Source organism: Dunckerocampus dactyliophorus, chromosome 5 (genome assembly GCF_027744805.1).
Source record: "Dunckerocampus dactyliophorus isolate RoL2022-P2 chromosome 5, RoL_Ddac_1.1, whole genome shotgun sequence".
In the NCBI taxonomy this organism is placed as follows: Eukaryota; Metazoa; Chordata; class Actinopteri; order Syngnathiformes; family Syngnathidae; genus Dunckerocampus; species Dunckerocampus dactyliophorus.
This window is the reverse complement of record NC_072823.1, coordinates 32,436,073-32,460,649: the sequence shown is the minus strand read 5'-3', so window position 1 is coordinate 32,460,649 and position 24,577 is coordinate 32,436,073. Positions and strand designations below refer to the sequence as shown.

The window sequence follows — 24,577 nt, the reverse complement described above, 5'->3', positions numbered from 1 at the left end:
ATCCTGCGAGCCGGTGTTTCGACCACGGTGTCAAACTTTTCACAAACTAATTCGTGAACTAACATTTTGACTTCCCCTTATTTGACTGGATTACCTTTTGCCCGTGGGGTACTGCACGCTCGGCTCGACGCCAGGTGGATTGCATGAGTTTGTGAGCGGAACTGCGGCTTTCACTGCTTGAACTATACCTTGCCTTGCCTTGCCTTATTTTTGTGACTTTGGGGACATTTGGAGGGGGGTGAAGTGTGAGTTTTTGGGGTTATACGGGATTGAGTTTTATGGTTGATTGCTTTTGTTGATGGGTTTGAGGAAGTGTAAAATGTTTAGTTTGGGGGGAGGAGTGTCTTATGCAGGGTTAATTTGGTGTAGTTAACTGCCCTATTGGAGGCAATCGAGTATGTTCATTGTTGTTCCTTTCTTCCAGCTGATATCTGGTGCTCCCACGACCTCAATTATTGGCGTTGTAGCTTCGACACTGCTAAAAGGAAGTGCGATTGTTGCAATTTCACTGAGCGCTTGGCTTGAAGTTACACTGTAAGGACATTGTGAAAAAGGATGCTATTCCACCGGTACACAGGAAAAAAAAAAAAAGAACGATGTCAAGTTCTCTATTACATCTCCAAATGTTTCTTTCTCCTCACAAAACTGTTTGGTTTGGTTTGGTTTAGTTTATTTGAACATGAAGGTTCCAATGGAATACATCTCATGATTCATTCTTTCACAGTTCCACATGTCCAAAAGGAGTAGGAAGAAACAAAGCTTATTTAATCCTACCCCCATCCATTCTACATCTTGTACAGTACATGTTGTTCACTTCCTGGATTCCATGTCATGTTTTCTGTGATAGTCAGGATAATACATAATAGATAACGGTAAGATAGCCCTCCCAAAAAAAAAAAAAAAAATTATACACATAAATAATAATAATAATAATAATAACAATAGATAAATAAATAAATAAATGCTTAAAATAAATATGAATAAAGAACAAAACTTTTTTTTATGAACAAAAAAAAAATAACAAACCTGACAGAACATCATTGTGATGATCAAGACTCTTCTTCCTTGTATTTAGCAAACATCAACTGCTTGTATTGTTTATGAATGTGCTCATCTCTGTACTTTGTTTGACTTCCTTACTCAATCCCTTCCATAGTTTCATTCCACACACGGAAATGCTGTGGCTTTTCAGCGTAGTTCTCACATATAAATGTTTTAAGTTGAATTTTCCTCTAAGATCATATTTCTCCTCTCTGATTGAGAAATACTTAGGTTTAGGTTTTTTGGTAACGAGTTGTGATTAACTTTATACATTATTTATTATTATTTATTATTATTTATTATTATTTATTATTTATTATTATTTATACATTATTTATACATTATTCTTGTGGTTTGAAAGTTTACTAAATCTGCAAAATTTAATATCTGTGATTTTAAAAATAGAGGGTTTGTATGTTGTCTATACTTGGTATTATGAATGATCATCACTAATATGTGATATTAAAAATAAAGGTGTGTATGTTGTCTATACTTGGCATTATGAATGATCATCACTAATATGTGATATTAAAAATAAAGGTTTGTATGTTGTCTATACTTGGTATTATGAATGATACTAATATGTGATATTAAAAATAAAGGTGTGTATGTTGTCTATACTTGGTATTATGAATGATCATCACTAATATGTGATATTAAAAATAAAGGTTTGTATGTTGTCTATACTTGGTATTATGAATGATCATCACTAATATGTGATATTAAAAATAAAGGTTTGTATGTTGTCTATACTTGGTATTATGAATGATACTAATATGTGATATTAAAAATAAAGGTGTGTATGTTGTCTATACTTGGTATTATGAATGATCATCACTAATATGTGATATTAAAAATAAAGGTGTGTATGTTGTCTATACTTGGTATTATGAATGATCATCACTAATATGTGATATTAAAAATAAAGGTGTGTATGTTGTCTATACTTGGTATTATGAATGATCATCACTAATATGTGATATTAAAAATAAAGGTGTGTATGTTGTCTATACTTGGCATTATGAATGAATACATTATGAGTACAGTGAGTGAGTAAAGATTACTTTGTAATGATTACCCATATCTCCACACAATACATGAAATATGCTAATACTAAGGAACAGTACAGAGTGTGGAGTGATTTTTCATCAAGAACATATTTTGCTTTACTCAGTATTGAAGTATTTCTCGCCACCTTTTGTTGTATATTTTTAATATGAGATTTCCAACTCATTTTTTCGTCTATTATAACCCCCAGGAATTTATATTCTTCCTCTTTTTCAATGTCCACTACGTTTATTAACGTAGAAACTGGCCGATAATTTGTAAATTGGTGTTTGTCTCCTTTTTTGAAAATTGGAACCACCTTGGCTGTTCTCATTTTGCTTGGAAATATTCCAGTCTGAAATGATAAATTACTAATATATGTTAACGGGTCTGCGATCTCATTGATGACCCTTTTCATTGTTTCCATTTCGATTCCATGACAATCAGTTGATGTTTTTGCCTTAAAATGTTTAACAATGTCAGTGATCTCCTTTTTGGTTACAGCAGTGAGAAGTGTTGACACATGGCACAAATCTTGCTACAATCACCGTAAACATCCTCTGTCTCGTTTGATTGTTTACCTGAGAAGTGTGACTCCGCTTGTGACATTATGGAAAAAACGTCATTTTTCGTAACATTTCACCTACATTACAAAGGTGAAATGCAGTTTTTTGTTGCGCTACATATAGCGTCTTAGCATATCTCTATGTGTTGGTTTACAAAATATCAAGTGGCCCTTGCATCCTTTCATTTTTCAGTATGTGTACCTGTCTTAAACCTTCCTCTTTTGTAAAAGAAAACAAACTTACAGCATCACTCGGATACTATAAACATCCAGCAGCAACACAACATCTTGGCATGACTACTATTTTGATGGAAAATATACTGAAGCAAGTCCACCATCTACCTCAAGAAGCGTTCGTTTACTCTGCTTTAGCTGAGAGGTGTGACCCTGATCACGTCACTTCCAGAAATGAGACTGAACTGCTAGAATGTAGAAATAATAAATACTGTCAAATCATTACAAACAATATATAACATATTTAAACAAAATTGATGAATCATTTCAGGGGCCCCTGAAGTTTCATAAATGAGTTGTGTAGTAAGAGCATTTTTTTTCCCACCTCAGGTTCCTGGCAAAGGTGAAGCCCTTTTTATCAAGAGCGGACCTTGGAAAAGTAAAATAAAATCATACATTCATAGACTGAAGTACATCAGTCCTTCCTCCGCAGCTGCTCGCCTTCTCACTCCTGTTCCAAAACACGGCCCACTTCTCTTTTCTGCCCACTGGCTCCTTCCAGAATCCATTTTAAAGTCCTCCTGTTTGTGTTCAAGGCCATTCATGGTCTTGCTCCAGCATATTTGGCTGTACTGTACCTGTAACTGTCGGGGAGGGGGCGGGCGTCCGCTCTTTTTTAAAATCTCATTTCTAAATTCATTTATTCAGACTGGCATTTGACTCGTGATGTGCATAGGTACTTTACATGTGACTCCGTGCATGTACATCTGTTTTTGTTATTATATCGTATTCCATCTTACCCTGTTCCCATTTGTTGGAAGTTGTTTTAATTCTTGTGACGCACCACTGGGCTGTTGCAAGGTGCTACACGAATAAAAGTTTCATTTGGTTTGATTTGATTTGAACGAATAATAACATCGATGAGTGAATCCAATCATCATTTGGTTTGGACGCTTGCCGATGACGTCACCACGCAACATTTCAGAGGTTATGTAGTCATGACGTCTTCACTGTTGGAAGCCTTTCATATTGTTATGGTTTGCATGTGCAATGACGTCCGCACTCTAATGAGCCTTTTAAAAATAAGTCCTGATGTATTCCAGCAATGTAAAAAAAATGTACATTGCGCGTTAGAGGCAGGAGATGCCAGGATGACACCGTTATTATTCTGAAGAAGGAGAAGACGTACCTGATGATGGTGATTTTGAAGTCGTCCTCTGCCAGGCTTCTCCAGAATCCATTGAGGAACTCCTTACACCAGCGGTAAGCCATCCTCCGTGTGTCCTGGTCGGGGCTGTCGGAGCGGGTCAGGTCCTTCCAGACCTCCTGGGTGTTGGGCTGGACCTGAAGGACGTTGTCGGTCACCAGCAGGCCCAGCGACATGGAGGGCGAAGAAGAAACCCCGTTTATAAACTTGGTTTTCATTTTAGCCTTTTTTAAGGGACAAAATTCTTGGATGAACGATAAACTATACTTCTCCTCAAGAGATGTGATGATTTATTGCTAAGCAGTACGTCTGCAATGGCTTGTAAATGAAGCAGAAATGCTGACAGCTTGATGAAGGAGCCTGATTGGGAATGAATTAAACTGTTACAGTCACGCGCATATACACACACGACCGTAGGGCGGGGACGGCGTGGTCATGTGACACACGTACACCAGTCACAGCTCCTGATTGGTTGGATTAAACACAGCCCTGCCGTATCATGTGCAGTATGGTGCTGTGGGCGGGACTTAAACAAAGCAGACGTTTACGTCCTGGCTGTACTTATTGTACGTAACAAACGTACGTCACAGGCACGTCTTCCATACAAGACTTAGTTTTCAAATATTCAATTAATATTAAATTATTTCAATATATTTTTTATTATTTTATTTTACATCATACAATATCACATATTACCTTATTGTATTTATTTACCTTCATTCTTGTGTTAGCATTTCAGTCTAAAAGGTCAAATTAATTCATTAATTAATAACAACTGGTAAAGAAAATATCGTTCTCTTCATCCATCGTAGAAAATCAAGTTTTCAAATAAAATAGCGCCCTCTCGGCCTGCAGTTGACACGGTACAGCTGGGCGTCGTTTGATGACGTCACTCGGCTCCGGGTCGCAAAAACAGAAGTCAGCTGTTTGTAAGCGGAGGCGATAAATGACGAATATCTTTTTTTTTTTTTAAACACTGTTTGAGTTGTCCTCTATAACATGCAGCTACTTAGTGCATCCACTTAACTTATGATACCTATATTTGTACAATTGATCTTCTGGCCACAACAACTCCTGACGTTAGCTACTTAGCAGGCTAGCTTTTCAACTGCGGAAGGTAAGCACACACCATGAGTGTAAAATATAAACGCACTCATCATCATCGACTACGTTGTAAATGTCATTCCCATCGACGTTAAAAACGCCACAACAAAGAAAGTTTGATGCAGAAGAGAAACACTATTGTGTTCAGTCTCGCCAGGATGTACTGGACGTCCGCATGAACAATAACTTCCAGCCATCCCTCATTTATAAATATTTTGCATTGTTTCCTGTATGTAAATGTATAATTATCGGCTATAAAATATATTTTTGAGTGTCTGGAAAGGGTGAAATGAAGTGTGACGGCTGCTTACCGAGTTGACTCACTGGAAAACAGCGCCCCAACGCGTTTCATTGGAGTATTGCACGACACACTCAACGGCGTAAGGACTACGCAGGTTTTGACGTACTTCATATTAGACCCTGTCCGCACGGGATCGTTCTTGGGATTATTTTTGGAGCGGGTTGAAAAAAAGTCGCCTCCACACAGTGCCAAATTAGTAAACAGTTGCATCCAGACGGGAACGGATGACTCAGAGAAAAGGACGCAGACCTGGATAACCCCTTACGGATGCACGATATCTTTTTTTTTTTTTTAATCAAACCGATAACTTGCTGCTTCTCAAGACCGATATGATACCAGTAACCCATAGCTTTTTTACATGTAATTATTTTAAGTTTAGATTTAAGTGTAGTGCAGTTTATGCACACCTGGCTGTATAAAGGACCGGAACAAATTAGGATTTGACCAAGTGTACCTGTTGATTTGTCCTCATGAAATATCATGTCATTCCTACTACCGCATCACTATATCAGAACCAGAGTATAGAGGGGATGGAGCCCCCTGGTTTGGCCCAGCAAGGTGCACTGTATTTGGCCACACGCTTCGAGCCGACGGTATCACGCCGTGGAGGTCTCTGGCAAACCTTTTGCACTTCTCAAATGCCTTTCAAATGTTTCTGAAACGGTGATTGTTGTTTACAAGTGAGGTGGCCGTTAATGTCACAGACAGGAGCCTCGTGGGAGAGTTTTTTTTTTTAAATTATCGGATATCGGTGCTATTATTGGATCACGTCATAATTCCCTCGTATTGGCCTGCTAACTGTTAGCATTTTAGCTAATTTATTTATGTCTACATGCAAATACATGCATGGCATGATGTAGGGATACTATAGAATTGCCTGGGCACTTTTGGTGCTATTTTGCTAGGTGCTACCATGCTGACTGTTAGCATTTTGGATGATATCCTCATGTCTAAATACACATGCATAATTGGCATGATGTGGGGACACTGTAGGACAGCCTTGGCACTTTTGATGTTAGCATGCCAACTGTTAGTTAGCATTTTAGCTAATTTGCTAAATGTTGCTGTCTTTTAGGTGAAGAGAAGGATTTATGGCAAAGCCAGCCCACAAGACTTCCAGGTGGCGATTCTGACCGCCTTCGCCTTCCCGCAACATGTCTCCACGTAAAAGACCCCTTGTTCCTGTGAGCAAGCGTCGGAAAGCAGCGGATGACCACTTCCCTTTCAACTTGCTGCCAGCGGAGTGCCAGCTGCACGTGTTGTCCTTCCTCAACGAGGTGGATAAATGTAGCTGTGCTCTGGTTTGCCTGAGCTGGAGCCGCCTCGTTCGTTCGTGGAAGCTCTGGCGGGTGGCGGACTATTCCCGTCGCGGAGTCTTCTACCTGGGTCAAGAGGGACTGCTCGTGTCCAATCGTGTGTTTGAGAGGTGGAAGTCATGGGTTCACCACTACACCTACCACCTCATTTCACGCCGGGCCAGCCTGCTCACGCTGAAGGCCAGTTTTGATTTGGGGGACCGCTGCAATAAGTGGGGCGATCTGCTCAGCCACCTGCTGGACAACGTCCACTGCAGGGACCTGAGTCATCTGGACCTCAACTGGACATTTACTCTTCTTGAACCGCTGGATCTCAGAGTGCACTCCAGCTCCAGCTCCCATCAGGACAGCATTACCAAGATGGACCAGGTAACTATACTCAGGGTTAGCGCTACATCTGCAAGTACACGTGCGCTGGATCCCGCACATTTGCCACTAAATAAATGAAACAAACAAACATCATAAACTTTGTTTGGAAGTTGCGTGTGAACGCAGCACTCGCTGTCGAATCCCACGCCCAAAGCGCGACGAGCTGACGCCGGACTGAAATGGTGTAGTATGCTAGCACCTAGCATGATTGCACCTGAGAAAATGGCAAAAATGCTAACATGCAAATGTTAGCATACTAACAATGCGAACATGCTAACACTATGTGAGTGTATACCTTTTGAAAATAGCAAAAAATTTAACACATGCATTTTAGCATGCTAGAACTAAAGCGATTCATGGAAACGACGATGAATCGGATGACCCGCCCTTTACCATCGTTGAAGATAGTGCCTTTTGTCAGCTAGTAAACCCCTGAGTGTGACTCCTTGATGACGGCAACATAATGGAAAATGAGGATGCAACTTTGATATTTGGTAAACGTAGACATGCTAACAGGTCCTATACAGTATATTTCATCTCAGCTTTGTCATATTACAATTATTATTATTTCCTCAATATTTTTACTATAATATTATGTTTCTCAGCTAAAGTTTTCCAAAATTACAGCTTTGTTTTGCCCTGTTTGTTTCTCATATTACAATAAAAAAATCGATCATATTGCAATTTTAACATATATATACATATATGTATGTATATATATATGTGTATGTATGTATATATACATACATATACATATATAATTATATATATATATGTATATGTATGTATATATACATACATATACATATATATAATTATATATATGTATATATGTATATATATATGTATATATGTATATATGTATATGTATATATGTATATATATATATATATGTATATATGTATATATATATGTATATATATGTATATATATATATATGTATGTGTATATATATATATGTATATATATATATGTATGTATATATGTATATATATGTATGTATATATATGTATATATATGTATATATATGTATATGTATATATATATGTATGTATATATATGTATATATATATGTATATGTATATGTATATGTATATATATATATATATATATATATATATATATATATATATATATATATATATATATATACACACACACATACATATATACATATATACATATACAGACCCTTTCCAAAAAATTAGAACGTCATGGAAAAGTTGTTTAATTTCCATAATTCCATTCAAAAAGTTAAACTTTCATAGATTATAGATTCAGGGCCCACAATTTAAACGATTTAAAGTATTTATTTGTTTATTTTTACATAATTTGGGCTTCCAGCTCATTAAACCCACGAAAACAGGAATTCCAAAAATTTGAATACTGTGAAGAAATCAGCCCAAATATTGCAGGGCATGAATGTTTTAAACTGAGTGTCAAACTAATCATCTACTAAACTCAAATCACCTACACAGGCTTCCCCAGGTGTCATTAAATTGCTTCAGTTTGGTTCAATTGTCTCAGTTGGGTTCAATATGGGGAAGACTGCAGACATGACAACTGGCCAGAAGACCATCATTGATACCCTCCATAGGATGGGGAAGCCACAAAAGTTCATAGCTAAGGAGGCTGGTTGTTCACAAAGTGCTGTTTCCAAGCATATCAATGGAAAGTCTAGAGGAAGGGCAAAATGTGGCAGGAGAAGATGCACCAGCAAAAGCGATGACCGTGGGCTTCAGCGGAAGATTCAAGAATCTGACAGAGATCCAGAAAGAGTGGAATGAGGCGGGAGTCACAGCTTCAAAAACCACCACATTCAGACGCATCCGGGAGATGGGCTACCACTGTCTGGTTCCTCGGGTCAAGCCACTTCTGAACCTGAGCCAACGTAGGAAGCGTCTCCGCTGGGCCAAGGAGAAGAAGGACTAGACTGTTGGCCAGTGGTCCAAGGTCCTCTTTCCCGATGTGAAGTGTGTCTTTCATTTGGGAATCAAGGTCCAAGGGTTTGGAGGAAGACGGGTGAGGAACAGAACCCAATCTGCCTGAGGTCCAGTGTGAAATATCCACAGTCCGTCATGATTTGGGGTGCAATGTCCGGTGCAGGTGTTGGTAAACTCTGCTTTCTTAAATCCAAGGTCACCGCAACAGTCTACCAGCATGTTTTAGAGGACTTCATGATTCCTTCTGCTGAGGATCTGTATGGAGATGCAGATTTCATCTTCCAGCAGGACCTGGCCCCTGCCCATACCGCCAGAAGCACCAAAACCTGGTTTGATGCCCATGCCATCACAGTGCTTGACTGGCCAGCCAACTCACCGGACCTAAACCCCATTGAGAATCTATGGGGTATTCTCAAGAGGAAAATGAGGGGCACCAGACCCAACAACAAAGAGCTGACAGCAAGCATCAAGGAAATCTGGGCTTCCATAACTCCCAGGCAATGCCACAGGCTGATTGCTTCAATGCCACGTGGCATCGAGGCAGTGATTAAGGCAAAGGGATTCCCAACCAAGTATTGAAGATTGACATATCGTTTTGAAAGTACCATATTTTGATTGATTTGATGTGATCCTAATTTCTTTCTTTCTTTTTCCTGCAAAAACTGAGAAGTAAATGGTGATTTCTTCACAGTATTCTAATTTTTGAATTCCTGTTTTCGTGGGTTTCATGAGCTGGAAGCCCAAAATACATAAAAATAAACGAATAAACACTTGAAATCGTTTAAATTGTGGGCCCTGAATCTACAGTATAATCTATGCAAGTTTAACTTTTTGAATGGAATTATGGAAATTAAACAACTTTTCCATGACATTCTAATTTTTTGGAAAAGGTCTGTATGTGTGTGTGTGTGAGTGTATATATACAGTCAAACTTGTCTATAGCAGCCACTAGAGGGAGTCTGCAAAAGTGGTCGCTATAGACAGGTTGGTGTCCAGTCTGAATGTTGACCAGTAGAGGGAAAAAAAAAAAAAGAAAAATAAGGGAAAATAATAATAATAATAATAATGTTGACCAGTAGACGGCACTGCGGACTGCGGATAAAAGTTGTACAGCACTACTTGGCTTGTTATTATCATGGTTCATGGTTCATGGTTTTAATTCATCCTGAACATGCATATGAGTCAAACAGTAGCACATCACATAGTACAATTCACAATTTTGCATGTCCAAAAAGGAGTAGGAAGAAGCAAAGCTTATTTAATCCTACCCCTCATCAGTTTCACATCAGTTACAATACATTTATTCACCTCTTGTTCTTCCAAGTGTACTTTGTAGGTCTACATGACAATGTAGTGCAATCATAGCCAAGGTTTTTACTTACTAAAAGGAAGCTAGAGGCTTAATAATAACTGATAGAATATATCCACCACCCACAGAACAAAGCTGTGCTAGTAATGTCTTACGCTTGTTTTTCATATTTTACTTTTTATACGGCAGAGTGTCATTACAGCTTTAGTTCATCAGGAAGTGACGGGAAGTGACGGTGGGCGTCCCGAGCAGGAGAGCTAGGCTCAGTGCTAGCTGTGAGTTTGGAGAGAGTTGGGAAGTGTGTTTATGTTGGCGTGGATGTAAAGTCCTGCAGTGTTCTCCGCTGTTAATAAAGCCATTAAAGTGCATCGGCGACGTGAGTCTCTCCTTCCCCACAACAAGCGGCATTACAGTATTGACCAGTCCACACCAGGAAATAAACGGTGTCATTTCTTACAGGCATTGGCTGGACAGCTATGTAGTGGGGCTTGTTTAACCTTTGCCTTGTGGGCAAGCAGGAAGGAGAGACGATGCTGAGAGATGTGTGTGTGTTCTGAGCTGCTGTCTGGTGGCCGCGTTCAATAAATAAAGTTGGCAGAAGCAACAGGAGAAGTTTCCTTCTTTGCTTCGGAGCTGAATAACACTGACAAGTTAACAGACTAGTAGCGAACGGAAAAGAAGACGGCTTTGTTTGTGTCGAATACAGAAGATGAGGACTTTGATGGATTTGTGGATGAGGATTGATGAAAAATAACGTGAGTACATTCTAAAATACTTCAATTAAGTACAACCCAACTCAGTTTTGCTCCCGCTGCCGCATGCATGCTAGCGTATGTTTTTTTTTTATTGTAGCGTCGCTGGGAGCACGTCCTGTTCCCAGCATACTTTGCGGTAATGTTTTGGTGCAAATGCTCTTAAAGTTACATGTTTGACCAGGAAATAGCAAGCTCAAAAGAAGACGGCTTTTTTATGTGGAACAACTGACAGTTTGTGTGGATCTTGTGAATGATTGTGACTGAGCTAGGACTCAGTAATTAAAGTCTACACACGACGCCTTCATTGATTGAAAAACTAAACTTTTCCGTGCATGAAGCTTCTACTTGAGTTGGTAATTTGGCCGCTATATGCAGTCAGATATTGACCAAGGGAGACAAAATGGGTGGCCGCTGGCCGCGTTGGACAGGTGACTGCTCTACACAGGGTCTATAACATGTACATTTGCTGCGGGGGATTTTTCAGTGGCCGCTATAGGCAGGTGGCCGTTCTATAAAGGTGGCCGCTAAGACAGGTTTGACTGTATATGTGTTGAAATATATATATATGTTGAAATATTTATATATATTATATATATTATATTTATAAATATTTTGACTTTTTTTCTTGTTATATTTTGACTTTATTCTCATAAAAGTACAGTTTTAAATTTTATTTTTGGAATTATGACTTTATTACCATAATATTTGGACTTATTTTGATTTATAACTTTAACGTATAACGTAAACCTCCTTTTACGTAAATTCCACTGAACGTAAAGAATTTATGTAAAGTTTTTGCATCGTATCACGTAAGAAATTCCATGTAACAAAAAGCCTGTCCGTGCAAGCGACAGAGAGACTAACAGACTACACTTGGTGACGCCTTCTGACGCTTTACTCTCTCATTGGCTAATGATCAGGGCACCGCCTACGCTTTCATCTCATTGGCTGATTTGTCCAGTCCGTCCATGTTTGTATGTGAGCTCCATTCCTCATCGTAGTCGCCCTTAAACTAGTTTGACCGCATTGAAATCTCTTTTTAATTTGTTTACTTTTCTTTGTGTTAAAATTACCGGAGTCATGGGCCCTAAACCAAGTGTACTACTATTATGTGTGACTGTTTCAATACATTATTATCATTGTGATCACTATCATAGTTCATCATTTCATTACTACTATTATGTGTGACTGTTTCAATACATTATTATCATTGTGATCACTATCATAGTTCATCATTTCATTACTACTATTGTGTGACTGTTTCAATGCAGTATTATCATTGTGATCACTATCATAGTTCATCATTTCATTACTACTATTATGTGTGACTGTTTCAATGCAGTATTATCATTGTGATCACTATTATAGTTCATCATTTCATTACTACTATTATGTGTGACTGTTTCAATGCAGTATTATCATTGTGATCACTATCATAGTTCATCATTTCATTACTACTATTATGTGTGACTGTTTCAATGCAGTATTGTCATTGTGATCACTATCATAGTTCATCATTTCATTACTACTATTATGTGTGACTGTTTCAATGCAGTATTGTCATTGTGATCACTATCATAGTTCATCATTTCATGACTACTATTATGTGTGACTGTTTCAATGCAGTATTATCATTGTGATCACTATCATAGTTCATCATTTCATTACTACTATTATGTGTGACTGTTTCAATGCAGTATTGTCATTGTGATCACTATCATAGTTCATCATTTCATTACTACTATTATGTGTGACTGTTTCAATGCAGTATTATCATTGTGATCACTATCATAGTTCATCATTTCATTTCTACTATGTGTGACTGTTTCAATGCAGTATTGTCATTGTGATCACTATCATAGTTCATCATTTCATTACTACTATGTGTGACTGTTTCAATGCAGTATTATCATTGTGATCACTATCATAGTTCATCATTTCATTACTACTATTATGTGATCTAGATAGATCTACAATTCTATCTGCCTTAAAGGCTGGACAGGACAGGGAAAAACAAAAATGTCCATATATTTAAACTTTCTTCTTCAACAATTTTTTGTACATTTTCGTTATATAATATTATGACTTTGTTTTATTTTTTGTATTTTTGCTGTTGTGTTTTTTTCCAAATTCCCAGCTGATTCAACGTTTTTCTTGTCAATATTCTTCTCGTGATTATGACTTTATCGCCATCATATTATGACAAAATGCTCAGAACAGTTTGACAACCTAATTTTCCAGCAATTCCAAGAAAAAAATGTTTTTTCTGGAATATTTCAACGTGATACTAAAATGACGTTATTGGAATACTTTCATGCCTTAATATTTTGACTTTATTCATGTAAAACGATTGCAAATTGAAGCAATGAGCTTTTTTTCGGCAGGTGACCAGTTTCCAGGAGCTGTTAAGCAAACTCACCCAGAGCTGTCCGCGCATCACCAAGATGCGCTTACACTTCGATTGGTCAGAGTTGTCCGTGTCGCTGCTCAGCTGTTTCCAGCAGCTCAAAGTCCTGGAGCTCAAGTACTTCTGGGTGTTCAAAGGAGTGACTCCATCCACGCTGCAGACCCTGACCACATCCCTCCCCAACCTGAAGTCTCTGACCTTGCATATCCTGGTGCCGCTGAGGAACCTCGGTATCTCCTACACTCTGGAGTCGCTGTCTTTGGAGTTCTTGGACGTGTCGCAAAGCAGAGGCCTGGTCTTCTCGTGTCTGAAGCTGCCCACTCTGCGCGAACTCCGAGCCAAGAAGATCGTGCGTGGCATCACACTGGACAGACGCACCCGGCTGCGGATCCAGAGCCGATGGCCCTGCATGTACCACGTCCTCCGGGAGGGTACACCGAGGCTCCAGGCCCTCAACAATGAGAGACTCCTACCCACATGGCGAGAGAAGATCTATGAGGAACTGTCAGTCATCCTGGAGCAGTCCTGTTACTGTGTCCAGCATCTGGACAGCTGGCTGTGGTAGCCAAGCTTCAACTGGAGGTAGTATTTGTCTTCCAGCTGTTCACTCACACCAACAGTCAGACATCCTGTGCACATAACACATTCTCAACACAGTCATCCCCCGTTTATGGCCATTAATTGTGCGATAAGTCAATTATTAGTCATTATAACACCATTAGAGCCCCCTAGACATGAACTAACACCCCTGTTAGGCTCCTATTCTCCTATTCTATCACTCTCCACATTACTAGTTAGCCTCTCCAGTTGACTTATTCCAAACTGAAAGTGTTTCAAACAGTTTCGCGAACAGGTACAAAGAAGACAAAAACTTACCACTTCCGCACAGAATGAGAGGAGAACCTCGGCCACGGCATGTGGGCTGGGCTCTGCTGGCTCAGTAGCCAGTCTCCATGCAGTGTGAAAGGTCATGTAATTTAACGTCATGTCTTGTGACATTTCTGATGCCTCGTGATCACAATGCTACATAGAACTGGTCTTTCCATGTTTTTGATGAGCTAATACTACGCCATAGTCAACCACAGCCATCAGTTATTCACTCATTATTTTTTGAAAAACTGCGATATAGCGAGGGACGACTGGACGTGTTTTTTTCCCGTGTGTAGTAAATCCCCAGTCTATTTGTCTGTAAAGTGTCATTTGTGTTGATATTTTGGGGGATCTGGAAGGAATGAATAGGCTTTACATGATTTTCTGTGGGAGAAATTGCCTCTGATTTCCTGCGTTTCCATGTGACCTTTTGTAACGGATTCATGATGAAAACCGAGCGTCCGCTGTGCTGAATTTGGGCTATTTATGAGCTGTAAACTATAATGATCAAGAAATGCGTTTGGGAAATATTTCATGGTGTGCGTAATGAATGTGTAGAATAAAAGAATTGAGTTGTTCATTGACGTGCAGCCGAATGTACAGTAGTTGCTAAAGAAATAGGTTTGAACACCTTCATGGAAGCGTTCTAAAATATAGTTTTCTTTCAATGACAGGTGGTCTGTTCCATTTGTTAAAGGGGTCCTATCCAGACACCTTGCCATCGGACAGCATGGAAAGCGTGTATATGCTTGACATGTTGTGCTTGATGTGGGAGTGTGACATCACTATAATGTCCTGCTGTGTTTGTCACTTTAAAGCAAGAAGGTGGTGAGATTTGTACATTTGTCACCTGACAACTTGAGGAAGTCCATGTGTGGCAGAGTTGCTGGGTGTCCAGTGTGTTTTCAGGAGATGGGGAAGATCTGGGTTGGAATCTCCTTTGGGCATCTCTGTGTGTGGGTTGCATGTTCTCCCCGTGCGTGCGTGCGTGCGTGCGTGGGCGCGTGGGCTCTCTCCGGGTACTCCGGCTTCCCCCCGCATTCCAAAAATACACATTAGGTTGATTGGCGACTCTAAATCAGGGGTGGGCCCACATCAGGCCCACCAAGCATCTTAATCAAGTTTCAAGAGTTTTATTGTCATTTGCTCAGTAAAACAGGTAGTTCTGCTATGCAATGAAATTCTTGTTCTGTTCATTCTCCCAAGAAAGAAAGAAAGAAAACCACAAGAAAATGAATAAGAACAGAAGAAACATTAATAATAATAAATGATGCAACAACAACAAAAGAGACATTAGCTTATCCAAAATGGGGACTTGGAACAGCCTTCAAAGCACCTTTCATGTTGCTGTAGACTTGGTCCAGGATGCCATTTGCCCTCGTGGGAAAGCCTACATGCTGGTAACATTCGGGGAGAACAGTCCCGAGGCTCTGTGTCCACAAGACGCTGAAGTCCGATCTCCTCGGCAAGCGGCAAATGTCCCCAACCGGACCGCCCAGTCCGGTATATCCTCCGTCCAGCCAGGCTCCGCAAGCACGCAGCACTCTCCGATCTCACGTAGCTGCAATCCTTGCTCGCAGCTCGTCTTCATCCTGTCTTCGAGAGAGCGGACGCTGGCCAGCAGCAGGCCCGGAAGCGTTGGCCCCGTCGCTCCAGCTTTTAGCCTAGCACGCAGGCCGCCCCTCCTGTCTCGCCTCCGCCCCGGACGCTTCGCTCACCGGGCATTCAGCTCACCAGGCCCGCAAGCTGCTGCGTCCTCCCGACGCAGAAGAAAGCCAGTCCGTGAGGCTGAACGAAAGCTCACGGTAAACCCTGCCGATGTTGAAAAGTTGTCTCTTATGTCGCAATGCAACGCAGCACGTTGAATGTCCAACATGAACAACAAAATAGCAAATAAATAGAAAAAAAACGGGAGCGTGAAACAGAGACGTCTGCCACGGAGGGCGCCATCTTGCTGAATCTTCCCAATCTTCCCAAATTCCTTTTTTTAGTCCTTTGACATCGAAGCTGCGCAACATGACTTGCAGTGCTGCTGTGGCAGTTGTACGGGAAATAGTCCGATGCAATCTGGAGCTTGTCTAAAAAGGCGCTTCAAACACAACGCATCAACATGCAAGCGACACACAGCGTAACCTACCTACTGCACCATGTGGGTGTACAAAGAAATATCTACGCAAAATACCCCTGCCAAAATGACACCCATAGTGTCCTGCCGCAAGGCATGCCGGGTAGCTTGTGGTACTCTTGTTTGTCGCATTTCTGCTTGACTGCAAAATAGGTTGAGGAGGTCATCAGGGAAATAAACGAGGAGGAATGCTGGATGACCCAGCATGCCTTGCAGGCACCCGTAAGTAACAGTTACGTGTTGTGTTTAGGGCTTCTCTGTTGTTTATCACCCACATAGTGGCAGCAGTCGATGCATGTGACGCGTTAACTTGCTGGGAATCTGTTGGGTTTTCAGTTCGGTGCACCGTGAGTAAGTACGTCGTTCTCTTTGAGGACCACCCATATATGGGCGGCCCCTTAGCCAAATGTTTTAACCCAATGTAGCCCGCAAATCAAAAATTGTGCCCACCCCTGTTCTAAAGTGTCCACAGGTATGAATGCGAGTGTTTGTGGTGATTTGTCTATGTGTGCCCTCCCAGGGTGCACCCCGCCTCTCCCCCAAAGTCAGCTGGGATAGGCTCTGGGCTCAAGCGGCATAGAAGTTGGATGGATGGATGTGTTTTTGAGTCGTATGTTAACCAGTGTGTCTAGATACGTATCGAATATCGATAAAAACATCCTTTGATCTGCGATGAATCGCGATTCATCATGAATGAAATTGTCACGAATGGTAGCGGCTGCCGAGTGCGTGACCTCCAACATGCAGAGACGAGGCGGCGGCTTGCAAACAAAAACTTGAATGTTGCACAATAGACACGAAGAAACAGGGCTCTGTGAACAGGGTACAGGTAGTCCAGGTAAGTGACTCGAGGTGACGGCACCGATACGGAGATGAGGAACAAGGGCAACAAAGGCAATGAACCTTTCAACCGCCGCTAATGACAACTGGCCGAAGCTGTGCGGCCACCAGGCGTGAAGCAGCTGTGTCCTCCGCCTCGCAGGAAGTACAGCTCACCAAAATAAAGGCGCAGGACAGGAAGCACTCTCTCCTGTCCTGCAAAACATGACGGAACTGTGGACAAAATACGATAAATTGCGATTTAGGCCACAAAGAGCAATGATTTATGAGTGCATCTATTATGAAAATCCATGATTGAAGCTGCAAAATTCAAACTGCATTTTGGTGAGGGCCGACTGCACTCATTTTTTTTTACTGATATCAGACCCATATCCAGTATCGGTATTGGATTGGGTCACCTCTGGTAATACCATGGCCTGCTTGACCGTGTCCTGCCAACCCCCCACCTGCAGCAATACGGTCTGTATCGTATTGTCAGATGTTCAGAAGGACCGCGGCGTCTTCAAAGCCCCGCCTCCTCCCCCCCTGAGATCACAACGTGCGTCAGTGTCACACACACACGCACACAGGCCAAATATTCATGCAGGACAAAAGTATTGGGACATGTTCCATCTCCAGCAGTGTTTTTTCTTGGTAGAAATAAAAGCTATAGATTAGCTTTGGCACCACTAATCCATACCCAACCAATCAGAGACACGTGCTTTTCTATTGCTGTGTTCATTGGCGCATGCAAACACAGCCCAAGCTTGGTTAGCATCATTACTCTCTTCCAGAAGGTCCGGTCCGACTCTGGCCAAAACTTACCTAACTCCATGGATGTTTCCCCTGAGAAATAATGTGAATCCAGTTCCAGCAGTCCCTCCTTTATCGCTGTCAACTGGTTCAGGCCAAGAATGCGTAGAAATGATTGAAATATCATTTTGTTTCTTAACAATAGGCCGCATTCAACCACAAACAGCTATCATGTATGAACTGTGCTACGTACGGTGCATCCGTGACATTGGAAGCGCAAAGTGGTGAGTGATGGGTGTAATCTGTTCCAGAAAGCACAAATGTCAACACGAAACATGTTTGGATGCTTTCACCATCCTAGTTTTCCTAGCGCATATCAGAGCACATCAATCCATCACATCTAGAAATGATGCATGAACATTGAAGCTTCCTTTGACCTTCATTGAAGACGTGGTTGTGGCCTAAGACGTCATGTGACAGCCACATCAACACAGACACCACCTGGGTGATCAAATCCATGAAGAACACAGCGTGCTGACAACACAAGACGCACGCCATATTGTACGCTAAGTGGAAAATGTACATGAAAGCAGGGCCACATTTTGGCCTACGCTAACTGAGGTTCCACTGCAGCTCATCCACACGCCCATGATGATATTTATTGCTTTACTGCCACTTCCCACTTCCAAAATGTACTATTAACGGTGCACACAGACTCAGCTGTCAGCCGTTACTGTGATCGCTGGCGTCCTTTGACTTGGCAGAACAACGACAGCGTCAAGCACGTGTCCCTGCACCATTAAGTCACAAGTCTGCTGTTACATCACGGCCGTGAATCTCCCCTCCCTCTCTGCCGTCCCACCCACACTCTTAGGCTTCTTCAAATCGAACACGATCAACTATTTAACTTGGGAGTAAACTGCGTGTGTGCACGTGTGCGCATGTGTTAAACTTTCCCTACAATGCTTAACCTTCTGCACGCTACGCTCCTCCACGCGCTTCCACTTCCTCCTTGCTGTCGAGTGTTTCTATACGCAAAAAATGCATGCTGAGCTCTTATCCAAGGCAAATTTCATGGCTTCAAACTGCTCTAAATGTGACATCTTTTAGTGTGCGGTTGTGTCATCACCTCTTTTTGCCTCTGGCACAAAAAAAGGTCAAAGATGTGTAAATGCCTTTGGGATCGGGTGTTGGGGTTTATAAAAGCATACAAATAAGTCTTAGGTATTTAATGTAGTTAAAAATACAGCTAAAAAAACACTTAAAGTTGAAAAAAATGAACAAAACGAAGGAGAAAAACTTGAAATGATCTTGCTAATAATAGAAATAGCAGGCTTTGTCTCCTACAACCCATGGCTGACTTGCAGGCTGTTCTATAAATATAGGCCAAATACAGTCCTACCTCTGTTTCCACTTTTCATTTGTTCCTGAAGGCACCACCGCAACCAAAACATACAAAAAAACAAGCCAATTTGTCCAGTAGGAAAGAATGTCAGTCAATGATTCTGTTCCAGAGAGCCAGAAATATGAAGAAGATGAAGAGCTACATTTGATAGAAAATAAAAGTAATTTTACAAATGAGGAATGGATGAGACTACGTTCTGATGACATTGAATTGAAGAGCGTTGAATTGCTGCTATTCCCAACTTTCTTTGGCCCCGTGGCGTGTTATTTACAGTCAGTAAAAAGTGCACGGATGGTGAGTCAGCATGACCGCTCCAGTTGACGGAACCGTCCAGTACAGGGTGAAGGGACTACTTTGTTACGTGCAATATTGTACCAACGCTGAGGCAAAGGATGAATGTTCAATGAAAAGCGTGGGACGGCAGCCCTGAAGCTGGGAGCTTCTATGGCACTGATGGAAATCACGGAGGAAATCACTACTGCTATGGACAACAGAAGATGTGCAGCTGCAGTATTCATGGATCTGACAAAAGCCTTCCATACAATTCATCACAATATTTGAACAACAAAGTTAGAAAGGTACGCAATCAGAGGATTAGTTTTGAATTGGGTTATAAGCTACCTAGCAAAGAGGAAACAATTTGTCAAGCTAGGAGAATACACATCTGGGAGTTTAAAAATCACGTGTGGAGTACCCCAGGGGTCCATACTGGGACCAAAACTGTTTAATTTGTATATCAGTGACATTTGTAAAGTAACAAAGGACTTAAAGATGGTATTATTTTTTGATGATACCACCGCCTTTTGTTGTGGGGAAAGCACACAAGAACTCATTAAAAAGGTCAAGGATGAAAAGGTCATATTAAAGTCATGGTTTGACAGGAACAGATTATCCTTGAACTTAAGTAAAACTAAAATAATGCTATTTGGAAATAGCAGAAAGGACACGTACGACCAAATACAAATTAATGGAGTGGACATTGCAAAAGTGGAAGAATATAAATTCCTGGCGGCCATAATAGATGAAGAAAATGAGTTGGAAATCTCAAAAATGTACAACAAAAAGTGTCGAGAAATACTTCAATACTGAGTAAAGCAAAATATGTTCTTGATGAAAAATCCCTCCACACCCTGTACTGTTCTTTGGTGTGAGCATATCTAGTGTGTTGTGTGGAGATATGGACAATCATTAGGAAATAAAAGCAACCTTCACTCACTCACTGTACTGCAGAAAAGATGAAACAAACAAAGGGTAATCACACAGGAATGTGCACAGGTGAACTCCGGGCCTAGCCAAGGGAAAAAAACACAACAAAAATAAGAGATAACGAAAAGTGCAGCACACCTGGAACTAGCAGGATAAAGAGGGCAACAGTTGCAAGAGAGCGTAACGAGAGGACATAAGACAGCAGAGGCTGACTGAAAAATAAGGTTTAAACCAAGGGTATCAAACTGGTACCACGGAGGGCCGAGACACTGCAGGTGTTCTTTCCAGCCAGTCACTAAAGCAGATGATTTTAATGATCAACACCTCCAGTTGGAGGGAAGGAGCTCATCAGTTACATCACCTGCTGAAGAAACTGGTTGGAGCGAAAACCTGCAGCGTCTCGGCCCTCCAGGGCACGAATTTGACAAGTGTGGGGTTATTTTCTGTGCACAACACATAGAATGTACAGCAACCTGAATAATCTTATGCACATGTTTCCTTAAAAAAAGAAAACCACATGAAAAAGGAACTCCCCTAAACAAGCTTAATTACCAGCAGTAACTTCCGTGAGTTGTCTTCAAATGCTGTACATGATACAGAGAGCACACAATATGGCATGGAATATCTCTTACATTCAAATGTTGTTGCCACCAGACTGACACACCTCTCCTCAGCAGTCCAGAAGGTGACTGAAGAGGATGTCAGAATGGCAGGAAATGACATCACAGCGATGTCAAAGGTCACACAACCAAAAGGAACGCAAATAAAATAAAGACTGCCCATAAAAAGGTGCTTATGACAAGAAATACACACATGAGAAATGAAAAATGAATTATTGGTGAAATTAAATTAACTGAATTAACACATCGGTTAGGTAGGACCACACTGTCTGAGATGTAAGTGAGGCCAAGACACTACAGCGCAACAAAGGAAATCTGTGGGCTGCAAAGGTGATCGGCTTTTGTGATCGGCGTTGAAAGGATCTATCAGAGCATCCCTACAAGCAATAGTTAAGTCAATTCAATGAACCACAATCTCAGAAACGTGGATTGAGGCTGAGCAAGGCATGGATTTTGAGCTGAAAGGATATGAACTGAACTACAAAACAGGACCAATAAGAGTGGAGAGACTGGTCAATTATATATCGACGTGCAAGCTTTAACTCCACTGCAACACATTGTAATACATCCTGATCATTTTCTTACATTACACTAAGTCCCCAAGTAAGGAACACAATTGGTTCCAGATGACCGTTCTTAAGTTGAATTGTTCTTAAGTAGGGTAAAAGGTAATATTAGCAATGATATAGGTACTACATGTACGTGTATACATATACAGTATATGTGTATGTATGTAAATATGAGTTTGTATGTAGTAGTAATATTAAACCAGGATAATGAATGAAAAAAACAATAATAAAAGTGATATAATAATACGTAATGATAAATGTTATTTACCTTTGAAGAGGAGTGGTCCAGCATACGTCGTTGTGGAGGAGGAGTTATTGAAAAAAAGGACAAATGGTGGTGGTGGTTAGACTCTTCTAAAAGAGGTAGTGTTCTGTGGGTGGTGTAGAATTAAGCAGGCCTATTAACTCTTCATCAACTTTAATCACATGCTCTGTCCGGGTTGTATCATAAAGCTAACACTTAGCTTTCTATTTAGCAGAAGCTTTCTCTGCCCAGCGTCTGTTGGTCCCATTAGCAGTGTCACAGTGCCCTCTACTGGTCAAGCATGTACAGTAGCAGTAGAAATACTGATTCCTAAGCACTACAAGGCAAAATAAAATAAAATATAAACCAGTCGGCTTGTGTTCGTATCAACGAGTGTTCGCTAGTCGGGTGTTCGTAAGTTGGGGACCTAGTGTAATAATAATTTTGGAATCTTGGGGAAAACCCAGTACATCATCCCGTAATGCTTTACTGTACATACACTCAAACAACAGCAAGTATTCAGTTGTCTTAATAAGGCGGGGTCGTGACGGGGAAGGACGTGTATGGCAGGAGCTCTGTTGATGATATTGGAAATTGTAACTATTTTGGTGCTTTCCTGTCTACAATTCATGAACACAAGGTCAGCGCCGCTTGCTGAATCCCCCAACTTTAACTAGGATAGGCGAGAGGAACAGATTCCTTGAAATACACTAGATAGAAGTATCGATACCTGCTGGCAAGTCTAGCTAACTAGTGAACTGCTGAAGTCCAAAGAGGTCACCGAGCAACAATGCCAAACAGAGCAAAATTGTTACAATAGGATTGTAATGTTTATACTTAGCACACGTTGCAAGGGGAATGTTTGGTGTGGGGAACACGGTACAGGAAGTCAGTCGGGCTATGTACATGTGCGAATGGTGACTGCAATTTAACTTTCTCTTTCCTCCCCTCCTGTTCTACCTGTTGGTCCCATTAGCAGTGTCACAGTGCCCTCTGCTGGTCAAGCATGTACAGTATAAATATGGACTTTATAAGACACATGAAAATATAGACTAGTCGGCTTTGTTTGTATCTCCAAAAGTTTGCAAGTCAGATGTTCATTAGTGGGGCACTTAGTGTATTTCAGATTTCATCATTGGTACATGTTGAATACAGGAAGTGAACAAATGTATTCGCCATTGATGTCAAACGGAGATGGGTTGGATGGACACTGGAATTGTGAATTGCAACGTGAAGTGCTCCAATGTAACCAGAATGCACATGCAAAATAAACTCGACAGCGACCAGTCTCAGCCAAAAGCTTTGAGAATGACACTAGTATTGGTTTTTACAACGTATGCTGCTTCGGTGTTTTTAAATCTTTTTGTTGCCATGTTGTTGCCTGAGCCACTTAATTAAGCACTTTATTTATGTATTTACAGTCAAACTTGTCTATAGCGGCCACTAGAGGGAGTCTGCAAGAGTGGCCTCTATACACAGGTTGGCGTCCAGTTTGAATGTTGACCAGTAGAGGAAAAAAAAAAGAAAAAAAAGGGAAAATAATAATAATAATACTAATGTTGACCAGTAGACGGCACTGCGGACTGCGGATAAAAGTTGTACAGCACTACTAGGCTTGTTATTATCATGGTTCATGGTTCATGGCTTTAATTCATCCTGAACATGCATATGAGTCAAACAGTAGCACATCACATTGTACAATTCACATGTCCAAAAAGGAGTAGGAAGAAGCAAAGCTTATTTAATCCTACCCCTCATCAGTTTCACATCAGTTGCAATACATTTATTCACCTCTTGTTCTTCCAAGTGTACTTTGTAGGTCTACATGACAACGTAGTGCAATCATAGCCAAGGTTTTTACTTCCTAAAAGGAAGCTAGAGGCTTAATAATAACTGATAGAATATATCCACCACCCACAGAACAAAGCTGTGCTAGTAATGTCTTACGCTTGTTTTTTATATTTTACTTTTTATACGGCAGAGTGTCATTACAGCTTTAGTTCATCAGGAAGTGACGGGAAGTGACGGTGGGCGTCCCGAGCAGGAGAGCTAGGCTCAGTGCTAGCTGTGAGTTTGGAGAGAGTTGGGAAGTGTGTTTATGTTGGCGTGGATGTAAAGTCCTGCAGTGTTCTCCGCTGTTAATAAAGCCATTAAAGTGCATCGGCGACGTGAGTCTCTCCTTCCCCACAACAAGCGGCCGTAGAAGCACCAGCTATGAGATGCGTGACGTGATGCTGTAATCTCGCCAGAGTGTGCGTGACGCGCAGAATACAGACTAGCGGAACATAGCGCTCTGGAAAAAAAAAAGACAAACAATCAACTACTAAAACATCCGCAAAGAATCTCGACACAAAACCAGCATATTAAACACCTTAGACGCCTAACCAAGCCAAAAACTGGAAGATCTGGAGGAGTACATCGACGGGTG

The 24,577-nt window shown here is 40.9% G+C and overlaps 2 protein-coding genes across 12 annotated transcripts in view; one reads left to right on the top strand and one right to left on the bottom strand.

Moving 5' to 3' along the window:
• The window catches only part of chka (choline kinase alpha), a 56,092-nt gene extending 51,673 nt beyond the window's left edge, over positions 1–4,419 (bottom strand). For both annotated transcript variants that reach the window (XM_054775933.1, XM_054775934.1), the window contains exon 1: positions 4,017–4,419. In XM_054775933.1, coding sequence (XP_054631908.1) covers positions 4,017–4,252 — 236 coding nt within the window. In that variant the 5' untranslated portion in view covers positions 4,253–4,419. The remainder of the gene's footprint in view (positions 1–4,016) is intronic.
• LOC129181164 (uncharacterized) overlaps positions 3,810–24,577 on the top strand; it is a 61,401-nt gene continuing 40,633 nt past the window's right edge. For 8 of the 10 annotated variants that reach the window (XR_008570377.1, XR_008570378.1, XR_008570376.1 and 5 more), the window contains exons 1-3: positions 4,902–5,151; positions 6,515–7,124; positions 13,516–14,120. Coding sequence is in view for 3 of the 10 variants with exons in the window: in XM_054775937.1 (XP_054631912.1) it covers positions 6,594–7,124; positions 13,516–14,103 (1,119 nt within the window). In the remaining 7 variants the exon portion in view is untranslated. Of the gene's footprint in view, positions 4,091–4,900; positions 5,152–6,514; positions 7,125–13,515; positions 14,121–24,577 lie in introns of those variants that run through there. The other 2 variants (XM_054775938.1, XM_054775939.1) reach the window with 2 other exon arrangements.